Consider the following 17,070-nt stretch of genomic DNA (forward strand, 5'->3'; position numbering starts at 1 on the left):
AAGAAAGGTGATTTGCTAGGATGCTAGCGGATTGCCATCCCTTCCAAAACTTTTACACTGTCATTGAATTGACGTTGGTAATTTTTTCCCTCCTTTTTCTTTTTTCTTTTTGAAACCAGATAAGTTGAAGGAGAAGTCTCTGGGCGCGGTTAAAGTGGTCAGCAAAGCCGCCAACGCGGCGCCCAAGGTGATTGCCAGCAATGGAAACGCCAGGTGAGGCCCAGCTGCCTTGGTATATGTGGGATGCAGGATTTCCTAGCGGGAGGAAACATTGGCTAGAAAAAAGGATAGAAACAGCCTTTTAGGAGTTAGGGTCCGGGTAGTCCTCAACATGTGACCACAGTTGAGAGTGGAACTCTTGCTGCTAAGCGATACAGTCATTAAGGGAGCCGTCACGAGACTGCACACAATTTCATGACATTGCTTGTCCTATTTCCAGAAGTGGCATTCTGCCAGTTCGCCCCGGTTCAGACGAACCAGTAGTGGCAACGGCAGGAGGCTCCGCATACCCGTAGATTATAGATGCTATAAGATCATAGCATTTCATGCCTGCCTCTTTCCCATTGGTTTTTGTTGCTGGGATGGTCACAAATGTTGGTCATGTGATTCCCCCCATGACACTGCAACCATCATAATTACATGCCAGGTTGCCGAGCACCCAGATTGGGACCCCATGACTGTGAGGGAAGCTATGACGGTCCTAAGCGCGAGGGACCAGTCCTAATTCCCTTTTTTCAGAGCCATCGTAACTTCAAACAATTGCTAAATAAATGGTCGTAAGTCGAGGACTTCACCTGTACAGCTATTGCTAAGGGGGTTGCTTAAACTGTTCCGATTTCTAACCCTCGCTTCCTCGTCTCGGTCGCAGCAAACTTGTCAAAGAGAAAGAGGACAAAGAGAAATGCGGGAAGGAGAAAGAGAAGGAGAAGAAAGAGAAGATCCCAGCCGGCACTCCTGAAGCTAAATTGCTCGGGAAAGACGGGAAGGAGAAGCCAAAGGAAGAGAGGGCGAACAAAGAAGAGAAGGCAAGAGAGGCCAAGGAAAAGACACCGAAGGCTGACAAAGAGAAGGAGAAGATCAAGCGGGAAGAAAAACCATCCAAAGAGGAAAAATCCAAGATTATTGTGACCAACGCTGAGTCCAAATCAATGGTGGAAAAGGAGAGAGAGAAGGAGCCATCAAGAGAGCGAGAAGTGGCCAAGGAGATGAAATCCAAGGAAGTCATTAGAGGAGGAGGCGGAGGAGGAGGAGGAGAGAAGATTCCACTTGCTGGGTCCTTGAAGTCGCCTGTTCCCCGGTCAGAAACGTCAGATTCCGAAAGGGGTAGGTTGACCCTCTTTGTTTCTGTTTTGGGTCAGCATTTAATTTCCATAAGAAAAGCACTGAACACAGAATCTGTACCCCCAGCTGCAGCAGCGAGTTCCTTGCAAAGTCACCCAGCCAGCTTTCATGGCTAAGGCGGGACTAGAACTCACCCTCTCCTGGTGATCGGCCCAAAGACACCCAGCCAGCTTTCATACCTAAGGCAGGACTAGAACTCACCCCCTCCTGGTGATCGGACCAAAGTCACCCAGCCAGCTTTCATGCCTAAGGCGGGACTAGAACTCACCCCCTCCTGGTGATCGGACCAAAATCAGCCAGCCAGTTTTCATGCCTCAGGTGAGACAAGAACTCACCATCTCCTGGTTTCTCACCTGCTGCCTTAATCGCTGGGAGTAAACTGTCTGTCAGTCCATCTCGATCTTCAGTCCCATTTCCCTTTGAGCTTTGCCCATTTTGGGAGGGCGGCCTTAGCCAGTTAGCCGATCAATCACGTTAAGCCAGCTGCCGATGTGGCAAAAGAAATTTGATCTGCCGTCTTTTTGTAGACTCTCCAGCACAGAGGAGACCCAATGTCAACTCCTAAAGTTGTCCTGGTGAGGGAGGGGAGCGCATTCCACGCATACTTTCGGCTAGAGTCGGATCTCAGCTTACTGCAGCAGGCTTGGGAGGGGTGCACCTCATTGGTGAATGTGATTCATGACACAGACTGAGGGGAGGGGGAGGAACAGGGGCAAAGTTCAGCTATAATTCAAACAAAGCTTAGATCTGACTGCAAAAAGGCCTTGCCTAATGGTGCTCCTAATAAATACGACTAGTTTTGTATTGAAACTTGGCTCGATACTCATGAATCAATTAGGGCATTTTTAGGAAACCTGACACCTGATTCACGCGGACTGGACAGGTTTAACCTCCCAAACTTCTCTCTCTCTCTTCCTACCTTCCTTGTCTTTCAGAACAAAAACGTCGCAAAATAGATACCCATTCTTCTCCATCACATTCCTCAAGTGTAAAGGTTAGTATGGCCTGAGGAAGGCATCGCCCATTTTCTAGGCTCTCATCTAACGTGGAATACCGGTGTTGACGTCCTTCCTTCAAGCGTGGTGCCGAGTCGAAGCCTTTGGAGGTGTTTTATATGTATATATATGTATACATATATATATATTTCCCCGACGCATTTAACAAAACAAAATGCATTCCTTTTGATGGATCGGTGGACTCTTTTTATTTTTTTGCCATTTTGAAGAGTAAATAAAATTGAAACCTCTTTTTTATTATTATTAGAGGAAAAAGGAAAAAAAAACAAAAGAAATTAAAGCTTCAAGGACCTAGCAGGAAGCATTGTAAATAGAGTATGGAAATATCAAGATTATTTTTTCGTATTTTTTTTTTTTAAAAAGTACAAACCAAGCCAGAAGTGCCTCGCCATTATTTTTTTTAATACGGCCAGATATATCTATATATACATATGTATATATACATATATAGATAGATTTTTTTTTGTTTGGAGTGCAGTGGTAGCCACAAGCCCAAGGAATCTCTCGCCGCACGCCGAGCGGAGCGTGAGGGTTTTTGGTGGTGGTTGTTTTTTCCTGCCTTGATCGGGAAGAATTTGAATCGGTAAACTTTGAAGAATTCTTGGAAGAAACCGGGAGAGAGAGCGGAGCCGTCTTACTACACCTTCATCGGGCTGCCTATTGACCGTCTTCCAGCGGAGCAGAGAGAAGCCTTTGAAAAGTCCTGTGGTTTTTTTTTTACAAATAATAATAATAAGTTCGCCTTGATGATCAGTTTTCCTGTAGTTGTGCCTATTCAGGCAGTCCCTTGCCCGACCTCCTCGCGAGGTTCCCATTTCCACTGAGTTACTCACCCTGTTGAGCTTGCGCTCTGCGTTAAAACCAGATGGGGCAGCCCAGCCTTCCACTCAAGAAGCTGACAAAAAAATAAAAAGCCAGCAGCCGAGCACAACGCAAACCTCTTTTAAAACAAAAACAAGAAAACCTCCCGGGCTGCGGCCTTCTTGGAGACTCAGGGTAGCAAATTCGTCTGCTCCGTGTTTTATTTCCTTTTTTTATTCCCCCCAACAAACAAACAAACAAAAACCCCACCCATCCTCAAGGACTCTTTGAGTTTGCAGTACGTTGAAGCGTTGCAACTGTAAGTTTAACCGAGCACTTCGTCCGCGCACTGCGCCGCGTGGGGATATCGCTCTTGATTTGCCGTTTAAAGAAAAAAAAAATTTATTTTATTTTATTTTTAAAAAGGGTCTTTTTAAGAAGTTGGCTTGAAATGGAGAATAGCTAGAACAGGGTCCTTGCCTCCCCCCCATGGTTCTAGAACAAGCCTTGATTCAGGGTTGGGGCGCTTTGCATTTCAGGGAGCCCGTCGTAACGACAGCCAGCTGTGGCGGGAAGCCCAGCCGTCATTTCTAGTCCGATGCCTGGGGTTTTTTTTAATGCTTGCTTTCAAGAGAGGGGGAACCGTGCGGGGGAATAAGGCTGTCGGGTTTCCGAAAGATACCCGAATTAATTGCCAAAGGCCATCTTAATGTACACGAAAATTGCAATTTCTCGCCATCATTGGGTTAAAACTTAAGATAGGAGTGGTGCGGTGGCCTGCAGGGGGAGCTCTCGCCTCACAATCGAGAGGCTGGGAGTTTGATTCCCAGATAGAGTAGGATGTTTCTCTCTCTGGGCACAATGAGAATATACCTGCTGAACAAAACTCCGCATTGGCAACAGGAGTGGCATCCGGCCAGCTCCATTCAGTTGCCCAGACTCCACCCCGCAAGGAATTATGGGGGTCGTTAAAACAAAGATGACAATTGGGCTAGAACTTAAGACAGTTTTGGTAGAGAAGAGATAGTTGAGGTTAGCGGGGGATGTCGTTTATTTTATTAAAAAAACACAAAAGAGCACCTAATGCTCGGGAGCTGATTTGATCGATGGGTAATTAGCCTAGGCGTGTGCGTACAATTGTCTTAAGAATGTATTAATGCTGTTTTTTTAATTCCCGGAGGGGAGGAGCTGCTTCTTCTTTTTCCTGTTTTGTTTGTTGTTTTGAGGTTCTGCCTCGATTGTCCCAGGCTCCCGTGGTTTCTGAGAACCCTTTGAGCTTACGTGTCGTCTCCATTCATTTCCCACAGGACAACCTCAGCGAACTCAAGGATTCCGCAGTTAAGGTTTGAGTCTTTCTGGCCCCCCCTCCCCTCCCTTTCAACTCTGCGCCCTCCGGTTTTTAACCATTGCTTTTGCAGTGATGGCGAGGTCCACCAAAGCTTTGGCGAAGGAGCGCAGCGCAGCTTGGCCAGGTTGTAAGTGGCGTCCGGTTGCGGCAGGCAGCGGTTGCGTTCTTTCGGCCCTGCAGGCGGTTTTTTAACGGTCTGTTCCAGAGACCTGGCAGTTCTTTACAGTGAAGACTTTCTACAACTTATTTAGTGATCATTGGAAGCTACAACGGCAATGAAAAATGTGACATGACAATTAGAAACTTACCAAGGAAGGAAGCATCCCAGAACTTAAGGAGAAATTTCCCGACAGTGAGAACAATTAATCAGTGGAACAGAAGTTGCCTCCAGAAGTTGTGGATGCCCCAACACTGGAAGTCTTTAAGAAGATGTTGGATGACCACTTGTCTGAAGTGGCGTAGGGTTTCCTGCCTAGGCAGGGGGTTGGATTAGAAGACCTCCAAGGTTCCTTCCAAGTCTGTTCTGTTATTTTTCACACTTAACAATCATTGGAGCATCTCCATAGTGACACGATCAAAATTCATCCACTGGACAAACAACTCATATTTATGCTTGTTGCAATGTCCCGGTATGTGTGTATGTTGTCACGTGATCATCTTTTGGTCCTCTAGTCCAACCTCCTGCTCAAGCAGGAGACACTATCCCATTCCAGACAAGTGGCTGTCCAGTCACTTCTTAAAAGCCTCCAGTGATGGAGCACCCACAACTTCTGGTGGCAAGCTGTTCCACTGGTTGATTGTTCTTACTGTTAGGAAGTTTCTTTTTAATCCCAGGTTGCTTTTCCATTAGTTTCCATCCGTCGCTGCTTGTCCTGCCTTCAGGTGCTTTAGAAAATAGGTTGATGCCCTCTTCTTTGTGGCAGCCTCTCAAATATTGGAACACAACTATCATGTCGCCCCCTAGTCTTCCTTTTCTCTGGACTAGACATACCCAAGGAGAACATCTGCCACCCACAACAGGCTCTTTTCCTTAGCGGCAGCAGCTCACTGGTAGACGGTGTGAGCTAGTAGAAGGCACAGTCCACTGCAGTGTTGCTCAACCATAGGCATTTTAAGATATGTGGACTTCAATTCCCAGAATTCTCCAGCCAGCAAGACCCAGGAGCATCATTGATCCCAGAGGGCAATATATCTGAATTTCTGCAGCGTGACGTGACCAGGGGTGAAATGCTACTGGTTTGCCTGAATCAGTAGTAAAAAAAAAAAGTGCTACCGGTTCGGGCGAACAGGTAGTTCTGACAATCAGCTGTGTAACAATCAGCTGTGCAACAATCAGCTGTGCTGAGCGATTTAGAAATCACGGGACACAGCTGATTGTTGCACAGCTGATCACCGGAACTACCGGTTTGCCTGAACCGGTAGCATTTTTTTTTACTACCGGTTTGGTTCAAACAATCAGCTGCGCCGAGCAATTTAGAAATCATGCCGCACAGCTGATTGTCACACAGCTGATTGTTGGAACTACCAGTTTGTCTGAACCGGTAGCATTTTTTTTTACTACCGGTTTGGTTCCAACAATCAGCTGTGCCGAGCAATTTAGAAATGCTGCACAGCTGATTGTCACACAGCTGATCGTTGGAACTACTGGTTTGCCTGAACCGGTAGCATTTTTTTACTACCAGTTTGGTTCCAACAATCAGCTGTGGTGAGCAATTTAGAAATCACGCTGAACAGCTGATTGTTGCACAGCTGATCATCGGAACTACCGTTTTGCCTCAACCATAGCAATTTTTTTTACTACCAGTTTGGTTCCAACAATCAGCTGTGGTGAGCAATTTAGAAATCACGGGGCATAGCTGATTGTTGCACAGCTGATCAGCGGAACTACCGGTTCGCCCAAACCGGTAGCGTTTTTTACTACCAATTTGGTTGAACCGGATCAGTGCCTGCGGTGCGCATGCGTGCAATGTGAACCGGTAGCAGACTTCAGAGCATTTCACCCCTGCATGGAACCCATTTTTTCATGTTTAAGATACTACAAGGGAGGGAATGTAGAGTTTAGCTGTTTCCATTCCTAACCCTGATGTCTCCTGCAATGCCAAAAAAACTGGGCTCCAATGAGCCAGCCAGTCCCAGTGGCTTCTTAGCATGTGATGTTGTATGACCTTCCAGAATTTGCCCTCTCGGAATCTACCTTCTGTGACCGAGAAAGGAATCGTCGTTCCTTCCAACCTCAGCAGCTGTTTCCGTAATTATGGGCAAAGGCAGGATTTGCGATTTCATTAGGAAGCATTGTTTGGTGATGGATCTGTCTAAAGTTCCGTTGCTTTTCCACTCTACACGAAAACAAACCAGAAGGAAAAAATAGTTGCCCTGGGAACCAATGTGGCTAGAAACAAAGCTGAAGAGGATTGTGACCCAAATGAGCTGCTGTGGCTACTTGTTTAAAGAACCCACAGCTCAATATTTAGAACATGACTGAATTCCTCTTTTCATCCTCGGGTTTTTTTCTCTTATTACAGACTTAGGAAATTTAAAGCGCCTTCAAAGCAATCTCAGTGCTCTTTTGAGAGGGGATTTTTATTGTCGCGGTTAAAAAAAATACGAATTTCTAGGTTGCGTTTTGTAATTTTTCACTATATTTCCAGCATGATATGAGACAATCAACCCAAGAGAGAGAGAGAGAGAGAGAGAAATAGGCCAGCATTTTGGTGCAAGATGGAGTGAATTGCCTCTGGAAGCGATGTAGTAATTTTTTGATCTTGCTTTGACTTTAACAGCACTACATTAACCACGCCGCTCCGGCATTGTCCAAAAGTAAGGAGAGAGAAGTAGACAAGAAAGATTTGGACAAATCAAGGGAAAGATCCCGAGAAAGAGAAAAGAAAGATGAAAAGGAAAGGAAAGACCGAAAAAGGGTTGGTGATTTCTGCATACTCGTGACACTGAATGCTTAAGTTAACCTGTCCTCTCCAGTCTTTTTAAAAAAAAATTTAAAAAATCTTTGTTGGAACTGTCGTAGGACAGGCGTGTCAAACTCGGTTTCTTTGAGGACCGCATCAAATGGTTGTGTTTGACCTCGGGGGCGTGGCCAGCTTGACGTCATTTGTGTCAGTGGCACCTGTGGTGGCCTGGGCAGGGCTGGGGGTTGCAACAACCTCCTGCAGCCCTCTGCCAGCTAAAACGGAGCTTGTGGGGGGCTGCACGCATCTCGCCTCAGACCCTGCTTTCAGCCGTGATGGCCTGGACCCCTCTGCCAACAAAAATAGAGCTGTGGAGGGACACAGGTGTTCCCCCTCCTGCTCCCAGACACCCTTTTCAGCTGTGATATCCTTTTGGAGCCCTCTGCCAGCAAAAATGGAACTCTGATTTCACTGGCAGAAGTACCGTGGGGCCGGTTCTTTACTGTTTCTGGGGTGGCCCCACGGGCCAGATCTAAGCACCCAGTGGGCCGGATCTGGCCTGCGGGCCTTGAGTTTGACACCCCTGGTCTATAGAAGCTTATCATTAAAAAGAACCAAGGAGGAAGAAAGCCACAGCTTACAACAGCTCAGATCATTTTAAACCTAATATTTACAAACTGGTGTTTCTTAAAAAAAACAACCCTTTGTCTTGATGATATACCCATCTAGGATCACTCGAACAATGACCGCGAAGTTCCCCAAGATTCAACCAAGCGTCGGAAAGAGGAAAACGGAACAAGTACGTCTACTCCTGCTTCTTCTTCTCCCCTTGATCATGCCTTGTTGGCTCCATGGGTGTTGTGATCCGCCGGTGGCCTGCGGAGCTGGCAGCAGAGTCAGACAGTGAGGAGGTTGGGGCGGAACAGTCCTGGGGGCTGAGGAGAGTTCAGACGAGGGCTCTGCGTCGGAGGCAGAGGGAGCTAGACAGCAGCGAGGCAGAGGAACAGCTGGAGCCTGTTCCCATGCTCAGAGCTGCCAGAAGACAAGAACAACTAAGAAAGCAGGATCGACTTAGGAATAAAAGTCACACCTTCGAGGTGATTGGCCCCTCCCATAGGAAAAGAAGAAGAAGAATGAAAGGGGAGTGGGCGTTTACAGGAAACAATTTGTTCATTGGTCTGGAAAGTTCTGTTTGTGATTTTAAGAGAACCTGTGCCAAGTTTTGCCTTGCCCTGTGTTGGGAAACGAGTTATTTGGCGGCTCTCCAAGCGAGATAAGGTTCGTGTGGATAAATATTCCTCGGAAAGACTGCTTGCTCAGCATGGCTGCCTGTGAATGAAAGGAATTCACAGTCATGTAAATAAAATAGGTTTTTGTCTGGACCAAGACTTTGCTCTTGCTTTCTAAAGAATCCCGGGTCAGAACAATGGGTATCTTATTGAGCGCATTTGTTTCTTCTGTCCAGCTGGTTCTTCTAAACACAGCAAGAGTGAAAGTCCTTCCGACTCTCCCCCTCGTTCCAATGAGAAGGAGAAGGAGAAGAACAAATCAAAATCTTCAAGCAAGGAGAAAGGTGATTCCATCAAAGTTGAAAAGATGGAGAAAAGCTCTTCTGGCAGCAAAAAGGTAAAGCAGTTTTTATTTTTTATTTTTTTTCTGGTTGACGGTAACCAGATATCTCCTTTTCACTTGATTAGGTTGAATATTGGGTTCACCGACAAATGCGTGATAGACAAGCGCGCCAACAAAACCGCGATGGGCAAATGAGCGCCGTCAAAATCGCGAATTGATTTTCGACAAAATCGCGACGACAAATGCGCAACGACAAAATCGCGTCATCAACAAACTATAGACTGCCCAGTGAGAGTGCTGGGCCTTTGACATAATGGGACGTGTATACTTACGTTCTAACCCTAAAAAAATTTCGATTTTATTGTTCTTGTCATCGCGATTTTGTCGGCGCGATTTTGACGTTGCGTTTTAATCGGCGCTATTTTGTCGGCGCGCATGTGTCTATCGCACAATTGTCGGGTAACGGAATATTGGACTTTCGGTACCTTCTAAAGCTTATTTTTCTCTTCTGGACCAGATTTGGTTAACCAGAACAGCGGTCACCAACTGGTGGTCCGCGAGAAGCTTCGGGTGGTCCGCAGAAAAATTATTTGCATTTTTTTATATTGCACTAAATCAGGGATCCTCAAACTACGACCCCTGGGATAAATATGTGCCGTGAATGCTTGTGTTGCTGCAGAGTCTCCCCATTTGGTGCCTTTTTGTGTGGGTCAGAGGGGGGCAGAAATTCTGACTTGCGGTCTGCTTCAGCTTCCTGGTGTGGGGCTTTGGGTGAAGGCTGGAGGGAAGCGTTGCTGGTGGCGAAGGGCCGGAGGGCCTCGTTCCACTGGGACTGCATCATGGCCTGGAACTGGCTGACCATCTCAGTCCACTGAGCTTCTAGGCATCGGTACCTGGCCTTGAACTCCCGCAGGTCTTCCCTCTGCTTGGAAAGCCTATGCTCGTAATCCTCAGTGCGATGCTTCTGCTGAGCCTCCTTCTCAGTCAAATCCAATTTGAACGGAACTGTTTTGCCGACTCTTTCTCCCGGTGGCTGCTTAGCTCCAACAACTGCTTCCTGTCGGGGCCCTAAGGAGCCTAGGCGGGCAGGCAAGAAGTGGCTGGGAGGGGAGGGGCAAGTAGAGGCTGGCAAGGCGCACACCCGCCCTATCACATGACCACCTAGTCACATCCACCCAGCCGCTCATTAGGCAGACCATATTAGTTGTCCGCAGGATTTAAAATTATGAATTTAGTGGTCCCTGAGGTCCGGAAGGTTGGTGACCCCTGAACCAGAATACTCTTAATAGATTTGGGACTATCGAATAAATGAAGAGGAATGCAAAAAATGTAGTGTGTTTCGGAAAAACAAATTCACTAGTTTATTCCCCCACCAAAAAAACCCTCAAGAGTTTTCCCCGATTCATGTAAAACTTGCTAAAATATGATGTGTTTAAGTCACATTTAATTTCTCCTCCACTCCTCATTTTATCTCCTTTTTGTCTAGGAGTCCAGGCACGATAAAGAAAAACCAGAGAAGAAAGAAAAACGGGATAGTACTGGGAACAAAGAGGAGAAGAAACAATATCCTTTTGCTGTGCTGTTATTCGAATTGGTTGAAATGGTTTTCTAAGCATTTCTCTTTTAAAAAAAAGATTCCCTTAACATTAGATCCACCCATAAATCTTCAGACAAGCACAGATAATGAGCACCGTTCTGACCAAGGTGAGCATAATTTTTTTTTTTTTGGACTTCCCATTGGAAATGAAAGCAGGTAGTTGCACCTCATTCCTGTTGAGAATGGCTTTGAAAATAATTGGCGGTTCTGTGTAAGTTAGGTGAGACGAATGGGTAGAGAGGCAGAGAGGGAGCTAGACAGCGGTGAGGCAGAGTAACAGCTGGAGCCTGTTCCCAGTGTGCGCATGCGCAGAGCTGCCAGAAGACAAGAGCAACTAAGAAAGCAAGGTTGACTTGGGAATAAAGCCACAGCTTGGAGGTGATTGGCCCCTCCCATAGGAAACAAAAGAGGAGCGAATGGGGAGGGGGCTTTTGCAGGGAACAATTTGTTCCTTCAGTCCTTTCAAGAGTGGAAAGTTCTGTTTGTGACTATAAGAGATTCTGTGCCAAGTTTTGCCTTGCCCTGTGTTAGGAAACAAGTTATTTGGCAGCTCTCCAAGCGAGATAAGGTTCGTGTGGATAAATATTCCTCTGAAAGACTGTTTGCCAAGCCTTGCTGACTGTGAATGAAAGGAATTCACAGTTGTGTAAATAAAAGAGGTTTCGTCGGGATCTAGACTCTGCTTCACGCTTGTTAAGGAAGCCTAAATCTGAACAATCAGTGGTGGACCATTTTAGTTACTTAAAATTATTTCAGCTTCTTCTTCTTTCTTAAAACATAGTAATTGCACTTCTCTCTCTCTCTCTCTTTTAGGTGAGGTTCGGAGAAGAAGATGGTGAGCTGTGACCAGACATGAATTTTGATTGCACAGAAGATTCTCAATGAAGTGGACCTGTCTCCATCTCCTTAAATTATTCACCTCTCTGCTTTACTTTCTCTCCCGTTGCTGAAGATGTTGATGGTTGAGTTGTACATTACTGTAATTTTAAACTCGTCGCTTAAGTTTCTTAAAAACATTTATTTTCAGTACTGGCTGGAAGTGTTTACCTGTTCCATATTTTTTAGCACAATGTGCTGCCAACAGTTGCCATCGTTGCAAATGAGGGGGTTTGGATTTTTTTCCCCCCCCCACATGTACAGAGTTCTTTATTTTAGGTTATCCAAAATGCTTCCTGCGTTTAGACATTTTATTAATTTTTTTTATTTTCGATTGGAAATGCGTTATTTTAGGTGTTTGGAAAACGAAAAAAAATAATAATAATAACCCCAACAACAAATAAAACCGTTATTGAACGTTTGGATTTTTTTTTTACCTCGTTTAAAGAGAAAAAAAATCCAGTTTTTATTTATTGTTTTTAATATTGATAACTACAACTGTGGGGGCGGGGGGGGAATGGGGCACTGTTTCCAAGCAATGCTAAGGAAAATATTTGTATATTATGTGCACCACAGGGAGCTTGTTTAAAAAGAGAGAGAGAGAAAGAAGAAAGGAGACAACAGGATAGCCCCATGTTCTGTTCTTCCGTACGATGCTCCTTAACGTTTGTCATAATGTTTTTAAAATAAATTGGGGAGCTGCTTTCTTCCGAACATAAAATTCAGACCAATTAGGTTTCAATATTAACAGCTACAGGAACTTTATACCGGTGGGACTTTTAGTCCACCCCCAAAAAATAATAATAATAATAATAAAAAAAAAAGTTTCACAGTGACCTTTTTAAAAAAAAACACACAAACCAACAAAACAATTTTTTTATCTGAAATTCTACCAGTGTAATCTTTTTTCTAAATAAAAAAAAATAGTTTTTCTCAATGGGTCGTACATCCTTGTGTGTGTTGCTTTTATTTCTGGGATTTTCGCGGGCTGGATGAAATCCAGGCGGGGCTGTATTTCGACTTTTGTCTTTGTCTTTTTTTTAAAAAAAAAAAAACTTTTTAAAAATTTAAAATTAACCAGTTTCTTGTATACGTGATGTCAGTGGTGGGTTTCAAAAAAGATTTTCGAACCTACTCTGTGGGTGTGGCCTCCTTTGTGGGAGTGGCTTGCTGAACATGTGACCTGGTGGGTGTGGCTTGCCAGCCATGTGTTCTCTTTCTCTCTCTCTCTCACACTCTCTCTTTCCTTCCTTTTGTCTCTGTCCCTTTTTCCTTTTTTTCTTTCATCTCTCTCTCACTTTTTCTTTCTTTTTTCTTTTTTTATTTCTTTCTCTGTGTGAGTCTGTGTGTGTGTGTTTGTGTCAGTGGTGGGTTTCAAAAAAATTTGGAACCTCTTCTGTAGGTGTGACCTGCTTTCCGGGTCCAATGATGGAACCTCTTCTAACCGGTTCGGTAGATTTGACGAACCGGTTCTAGCGAACTGGTAGGAACCCACCTCTGCGTGATGTACAATGACAATAAAGGCTATAGTAAATTTTGCAGGTTGTTGCAAGCGTCCCAAAGGTGATGGTTGCATTTCCTGGCCTCGTCGTTTTCCCCAATATTTTCTTTTCTTTTTTTCTTTCTTTTTTTTTTTTTGCAATGTCTGAAAAGACTTTTAGAACGATGTCCCTAATAACAAATACATTGGCGGATCGAAAAAATGAACTGAAATTGTATAATTCCTGAGCTCTACCTATAAACTTTATCAAAAGCAGAGACCTAATTTACCCAATTTTTTTTTTTTCCTCCTCTTTGGGGGAAAAAAAATCCATTTTGGCTTTTCATTTTAAAAAAAAAAAAAAAGCATTGAAATAGTAACCAGAAGGAAATATCTGATTTCAGTACCTTGTAATAAAAGAGCGTCAACAATTTTAAAAAAAATATTGAATACGTAACCTGTCAATATAACCAACTTGCTGCGGAAGGCTTTGTAGCAATCTGGACGATTGAAGTAATTATCTTTCGTTCTCAAAGAACGAAAGATTTTGCAAAAATAAGCTTTTTTTTTTTTTACAGCTACCTATTTTTATACAAAGGGTAAGAGAATGTGGGTGTATTTTTCTTTTTAAGTTTTTTGTTTTAAATGGATAGAATGAAGGCTGGAAAATCTCACCGTCTCTTCCACTATTTCGGCCGTCAGCAATTCAGGAAGGAAAACATTGATTTTACAATGAATTGGCAGGCTTTCTTTTCCTAAAGTGAAGATAACAATTCAGCCTTCATTGTTTGTCCGAATGATTTTTTTTTTAATCGCTTAAAAGGCCATTGAGGCTTTGAAATCAATTTTGTAACGATTTGCCCTGCTGAGAAAAGTTTACATGGTAAGTTCAACGTTTAACTTCATTTACAGGAGGTTTTTTGTTTTTGTTTAAAGCGAGGGATAATGAGTGTCCTTGAATAAGGACTCTTAAAAATTGTACAATTGGTTTATCGAGTTTAGCTACAGCCCGTCCTCGCTTTAAAAGTTTTTCCAGGAGATTAAAAGCATAACCCTAAACGTTTGATGCCTTGATAAAAGGAGGCGTTTAAAAACAAGGAGAGAATGGATTTAAAGTTTGAAAGATGGGGCTTTGATTCTCAAACATTCTTGCCAAAAAATGGCCCCAAAATGATGGTAGATGTAGTCCCGGGGAAGGGAGGGAGGAAATCTATCTACCTAATCTGTTTATTTATTACAGTCGTCACGAATGCTTGTACTTCCAGAAAAAGAATTTTAAAAAAATCAAACACAAAGCAGAGGTACGCAAAAACATGCAAAGAACAGTTGCAAGAATTGGGTTTCGTTAGTCAAGAGCAGTGGTGGGTTTCAAAAATTGTTTGAACCTACTCTGTGGGTGTGGCCTCCTTTGTGGGAGTGGCTTGCCGCCCACGTGACCGGATGGGAGTGGCTTGCCGCCCATGTGACTGGATGTGAAGATGCCGACGACACTTGTCAGAACCACCTTAAATTACCTGACACACAGCACTGGCAGGCATAAGAATAGGATGTAAACTTGTTTTTTAAAAGGCATCTTTGGTTTGCGTTAAAGCAACTTCAACACACGCAATGTTCTGATTGCACCACAAACGCAGTAGTCATCCTTACCTTTCACAGAGGCACTGAGTTTTATAAATGTGAGCATGATAGTGTAGAACAATCATATCCAAGGACCAGTGGTGGGTTTCAAAAAAGTTTGGAACCTCTTCTGTAGGTGTGGCCTGCTTTCCGGGTCCACTGGTGGAACCTCTTCTACCCGGTTCGGTAGATTTGACGAACCGGTTCTACCGAATAGGTGCGAACTGGTAGGAACCCACCTCTGGTCTAGAGGAAAGGATTATTGGGGTCATGATAGTAGTAATCCAGTATTTTTTGGGGGGGGGGAACTGTGACAAAAAAAAAGGGGATCAACTTATTTATCCAAAGCACCAGAAGAAGGCAAGGCAAGAAACAATGGAAGGAAACCAATCAAGGAGAGAAGCAACTTGGAATTAAGGAAAAACTTCCTAACGTGAGGACAATTAGCCAGTGGAATGGCCAGTGTATGTTCTCCATCACTGGAGGTTTTTAAGAAGAGATAGACAACCATTTTCTGAAATGGTAATATAGGGCTTCCTGCCTGAGCAGAGGGTTGGACTAGAAGACCTCCAAGGTCCCTTCCAACTCTTGTTATTCGGATATTACCGTTCTGAGGCTCCTACTGCTAAAAAGAGACCAAGGGAAGAAAAATCAATATTTAGTGGTAGACTGAACTGGCCACTGCATGTCAGCATTGCTCTAAATTATACAAAGGAAAAAAGGTAGGAAACGGCTTTGTAAAACAAATGTTCCAGAAAGGCTTAGAGGCGATCGGGAGCCAATAAAACCGTGAAGTTCTTTGATTAGGATGCTGTTCCTTCAACTTCCATCATCTTGTGAAGTAAACCGATACCTGTAACTGTTCTGATCCCTCTCGTTCCACGCCCAAGCACACTCTGAGCCACAGATAAGTTATGGCGTTTAATTAACAGACAGACAGGTCCTTGGCAGCAAACCGGCACAGACAAGCTTGGGCAGCAATAAACACAGATAAGGCTTGGCAGCAATCCAGCCTACCAAGCTCATACAATGTTCTCCGACATCCGATCCTGTGATGACTTCTGCAAAGAGGGGCGTGTGCACAATTAGTCTTTTTATAGTCTGGAGAGGAGCCTAATGACCACCAACTGAAAATCATTTCCTCAATAAATAAACATTGTTTCTGTCCGCTGCAGTCTTCTCCACGCTGCATGGTGAACAACCCCAATAAGGAAAAAGAAAGTTTTCCAGTGCATTTTTTTGCTCCCTATTGCCTGAAAGATGGGTCACGTTATCAGGGGGTGGGGTTCAGCCGATTCGGACCGGTTTTGGGCAAACTGGTTCGCCGAACCAATAGTTGGAAGGACTGGCTGTGCCCTGCCCACTGTGCCCTGCGCCCAGAGGTGGGTTCCTACCAGTTCGCACCTATTCGGTAGAACCGGTTCATCAAATCTACCGAACCGGTTAGAAGAGGTTCCACCAATGGACCCGGAAAGCAGGCCACACCTACAGAAGAGGTTCCAGAAATTTTTGAAACCCACCACTGACACACACACACACACACACACAGAGAGACTCACACAGAGAGAGAGAAAAAGAAAGAAAGGAAGAAATAAATAAAGAAAAAAGAGAAAAAGTGTGAGAGAGAGATGAAAGAAAAAAGGGAAAAAGGGACAGAGAGACAAAAGGAAGGAAAGAGAGACAAAAGGAAGGAAAGAGAGAGAGAGAGAGAGAAAACACATGGATGGCAAGCCACTCCCACCAGGTCACATGGCTGGCAAGCCACTCCCACAAAGGAGGCCACACCCACAGAGTAGGTTAAAAAAAAATTGAAACCCACCACTGCCTGCGCCCTACCCCTCCCAGGAATCCCCATGCGGCCTGTTTATCATGTCAGGTAAGTGCAGGGCCAGTGCAGAAGCTTTGGGAGGGCGAAAAAATGGGCCTAGTCTGGAAATGAACCCGTTTCCGTACTTCCAGTACTTCCGGTAGGCCTGTTTGCTGGAGGTCCTCCAGAGGCCATTTTCGCCCTGCGGAGGCTCGAGAAAAGCCTCAGATGCAAATCCACAAGTCTTTTAACATGTCCAAGTTGGGAGACCCTTAACAGAGTTTGGAGAGAGGATCGTTTTGCATAATGACCTTCAGAGCTGAAGAAGCTTCTTGGGTGCGAAGCGAAACGTCTTCAAAAGAAAATATAAGAAAGTCCAGTTGCCTCCTGGAAAAAAGCACCTTTGGGACAACCATGACCTGGATGAGTGAGAATCTCTATGGATGTTTAGCTATACAATTTGGGATGGACACCCTTGGAATGGTGTGGGAGTAGGAGTGGATTTCCAGAGGAAAATATTGCATACTACAGGAACCATTTGCACCACTCAGGTGACCCTGAGGACAGAGATAAACCTCCAAGGGCTTCAAGGACCCTGCAAAGGAATGCAAAGGACCAGCTGTCTGCAAGGAGTATCAATCCTTCCATTTCCCCACCAACCAGTCAGAGCTGAAGAAGCTTCTTGGATGAGAAGAGAAACATCTTCAAAGAA

General features: G+C 44.5%; 1 protein-coding gene across 1 annotated transcript in view; it reads left to right on the top strand.

The window, feature by feature from the left end:
* THOC2 (THO complex subunit 2) overlaps positions 1 to 12,400 on the top strand; it is a 59,533-nt gene extending 47,133 nt beyond the window's left edge. Inside the window, 10 exon segments of the mRNA XM_087727632.1 lie at positions 120 to 213; positions 869 to 1,323; positions 2,277 to 2,335; positions 4,466 to 4,501; positions 7,287 to 7,424; positions 8,139 to 8,208; positions 8,875 to 9,035; positions 10,468 to 10,544; positions 10,638 to 10,685; positions 11,392 to 12,400. Coding sequence (XP_087583758.1) covers positions 120 to 213; positions 869 to 1,323; positions 2,277 to 2,335; positions 4,466 to 4,501; positions 7,287 to 7,424; positions 8,139 to 8,208; positions 8,875 to 9,035; positions 10,468 to 10,544; positions 10,638 to 10,665 — 1,118 coding nt within the window. The 3' untranslated portion in view covers positions 10,666 to 10,685; positions 11,392 to 12,400.
* The last annotated feature ends 4,670 nt before the right edge of the window (positions 12,401 to 17,070 follow it).

This window comes from Thamnophis sirtalis, unplaced genomic scaffold (assembly GCF_051295495.1).
Source record: "Thamnophis sirtalis isolate CommonGarterSnake01/CBP01778 unplaced genomic scaffold, rThaSir2_p1.2 scaffold_13, whole genome shotgun sequence".
In the NCBI taxonomy this organism is placed as follows: Eukaryota; Metazoa; Chordata; class Lepidosauria; order Squamata; family Natricidae; genus Thamnophis; species Thamnophis sirtalis.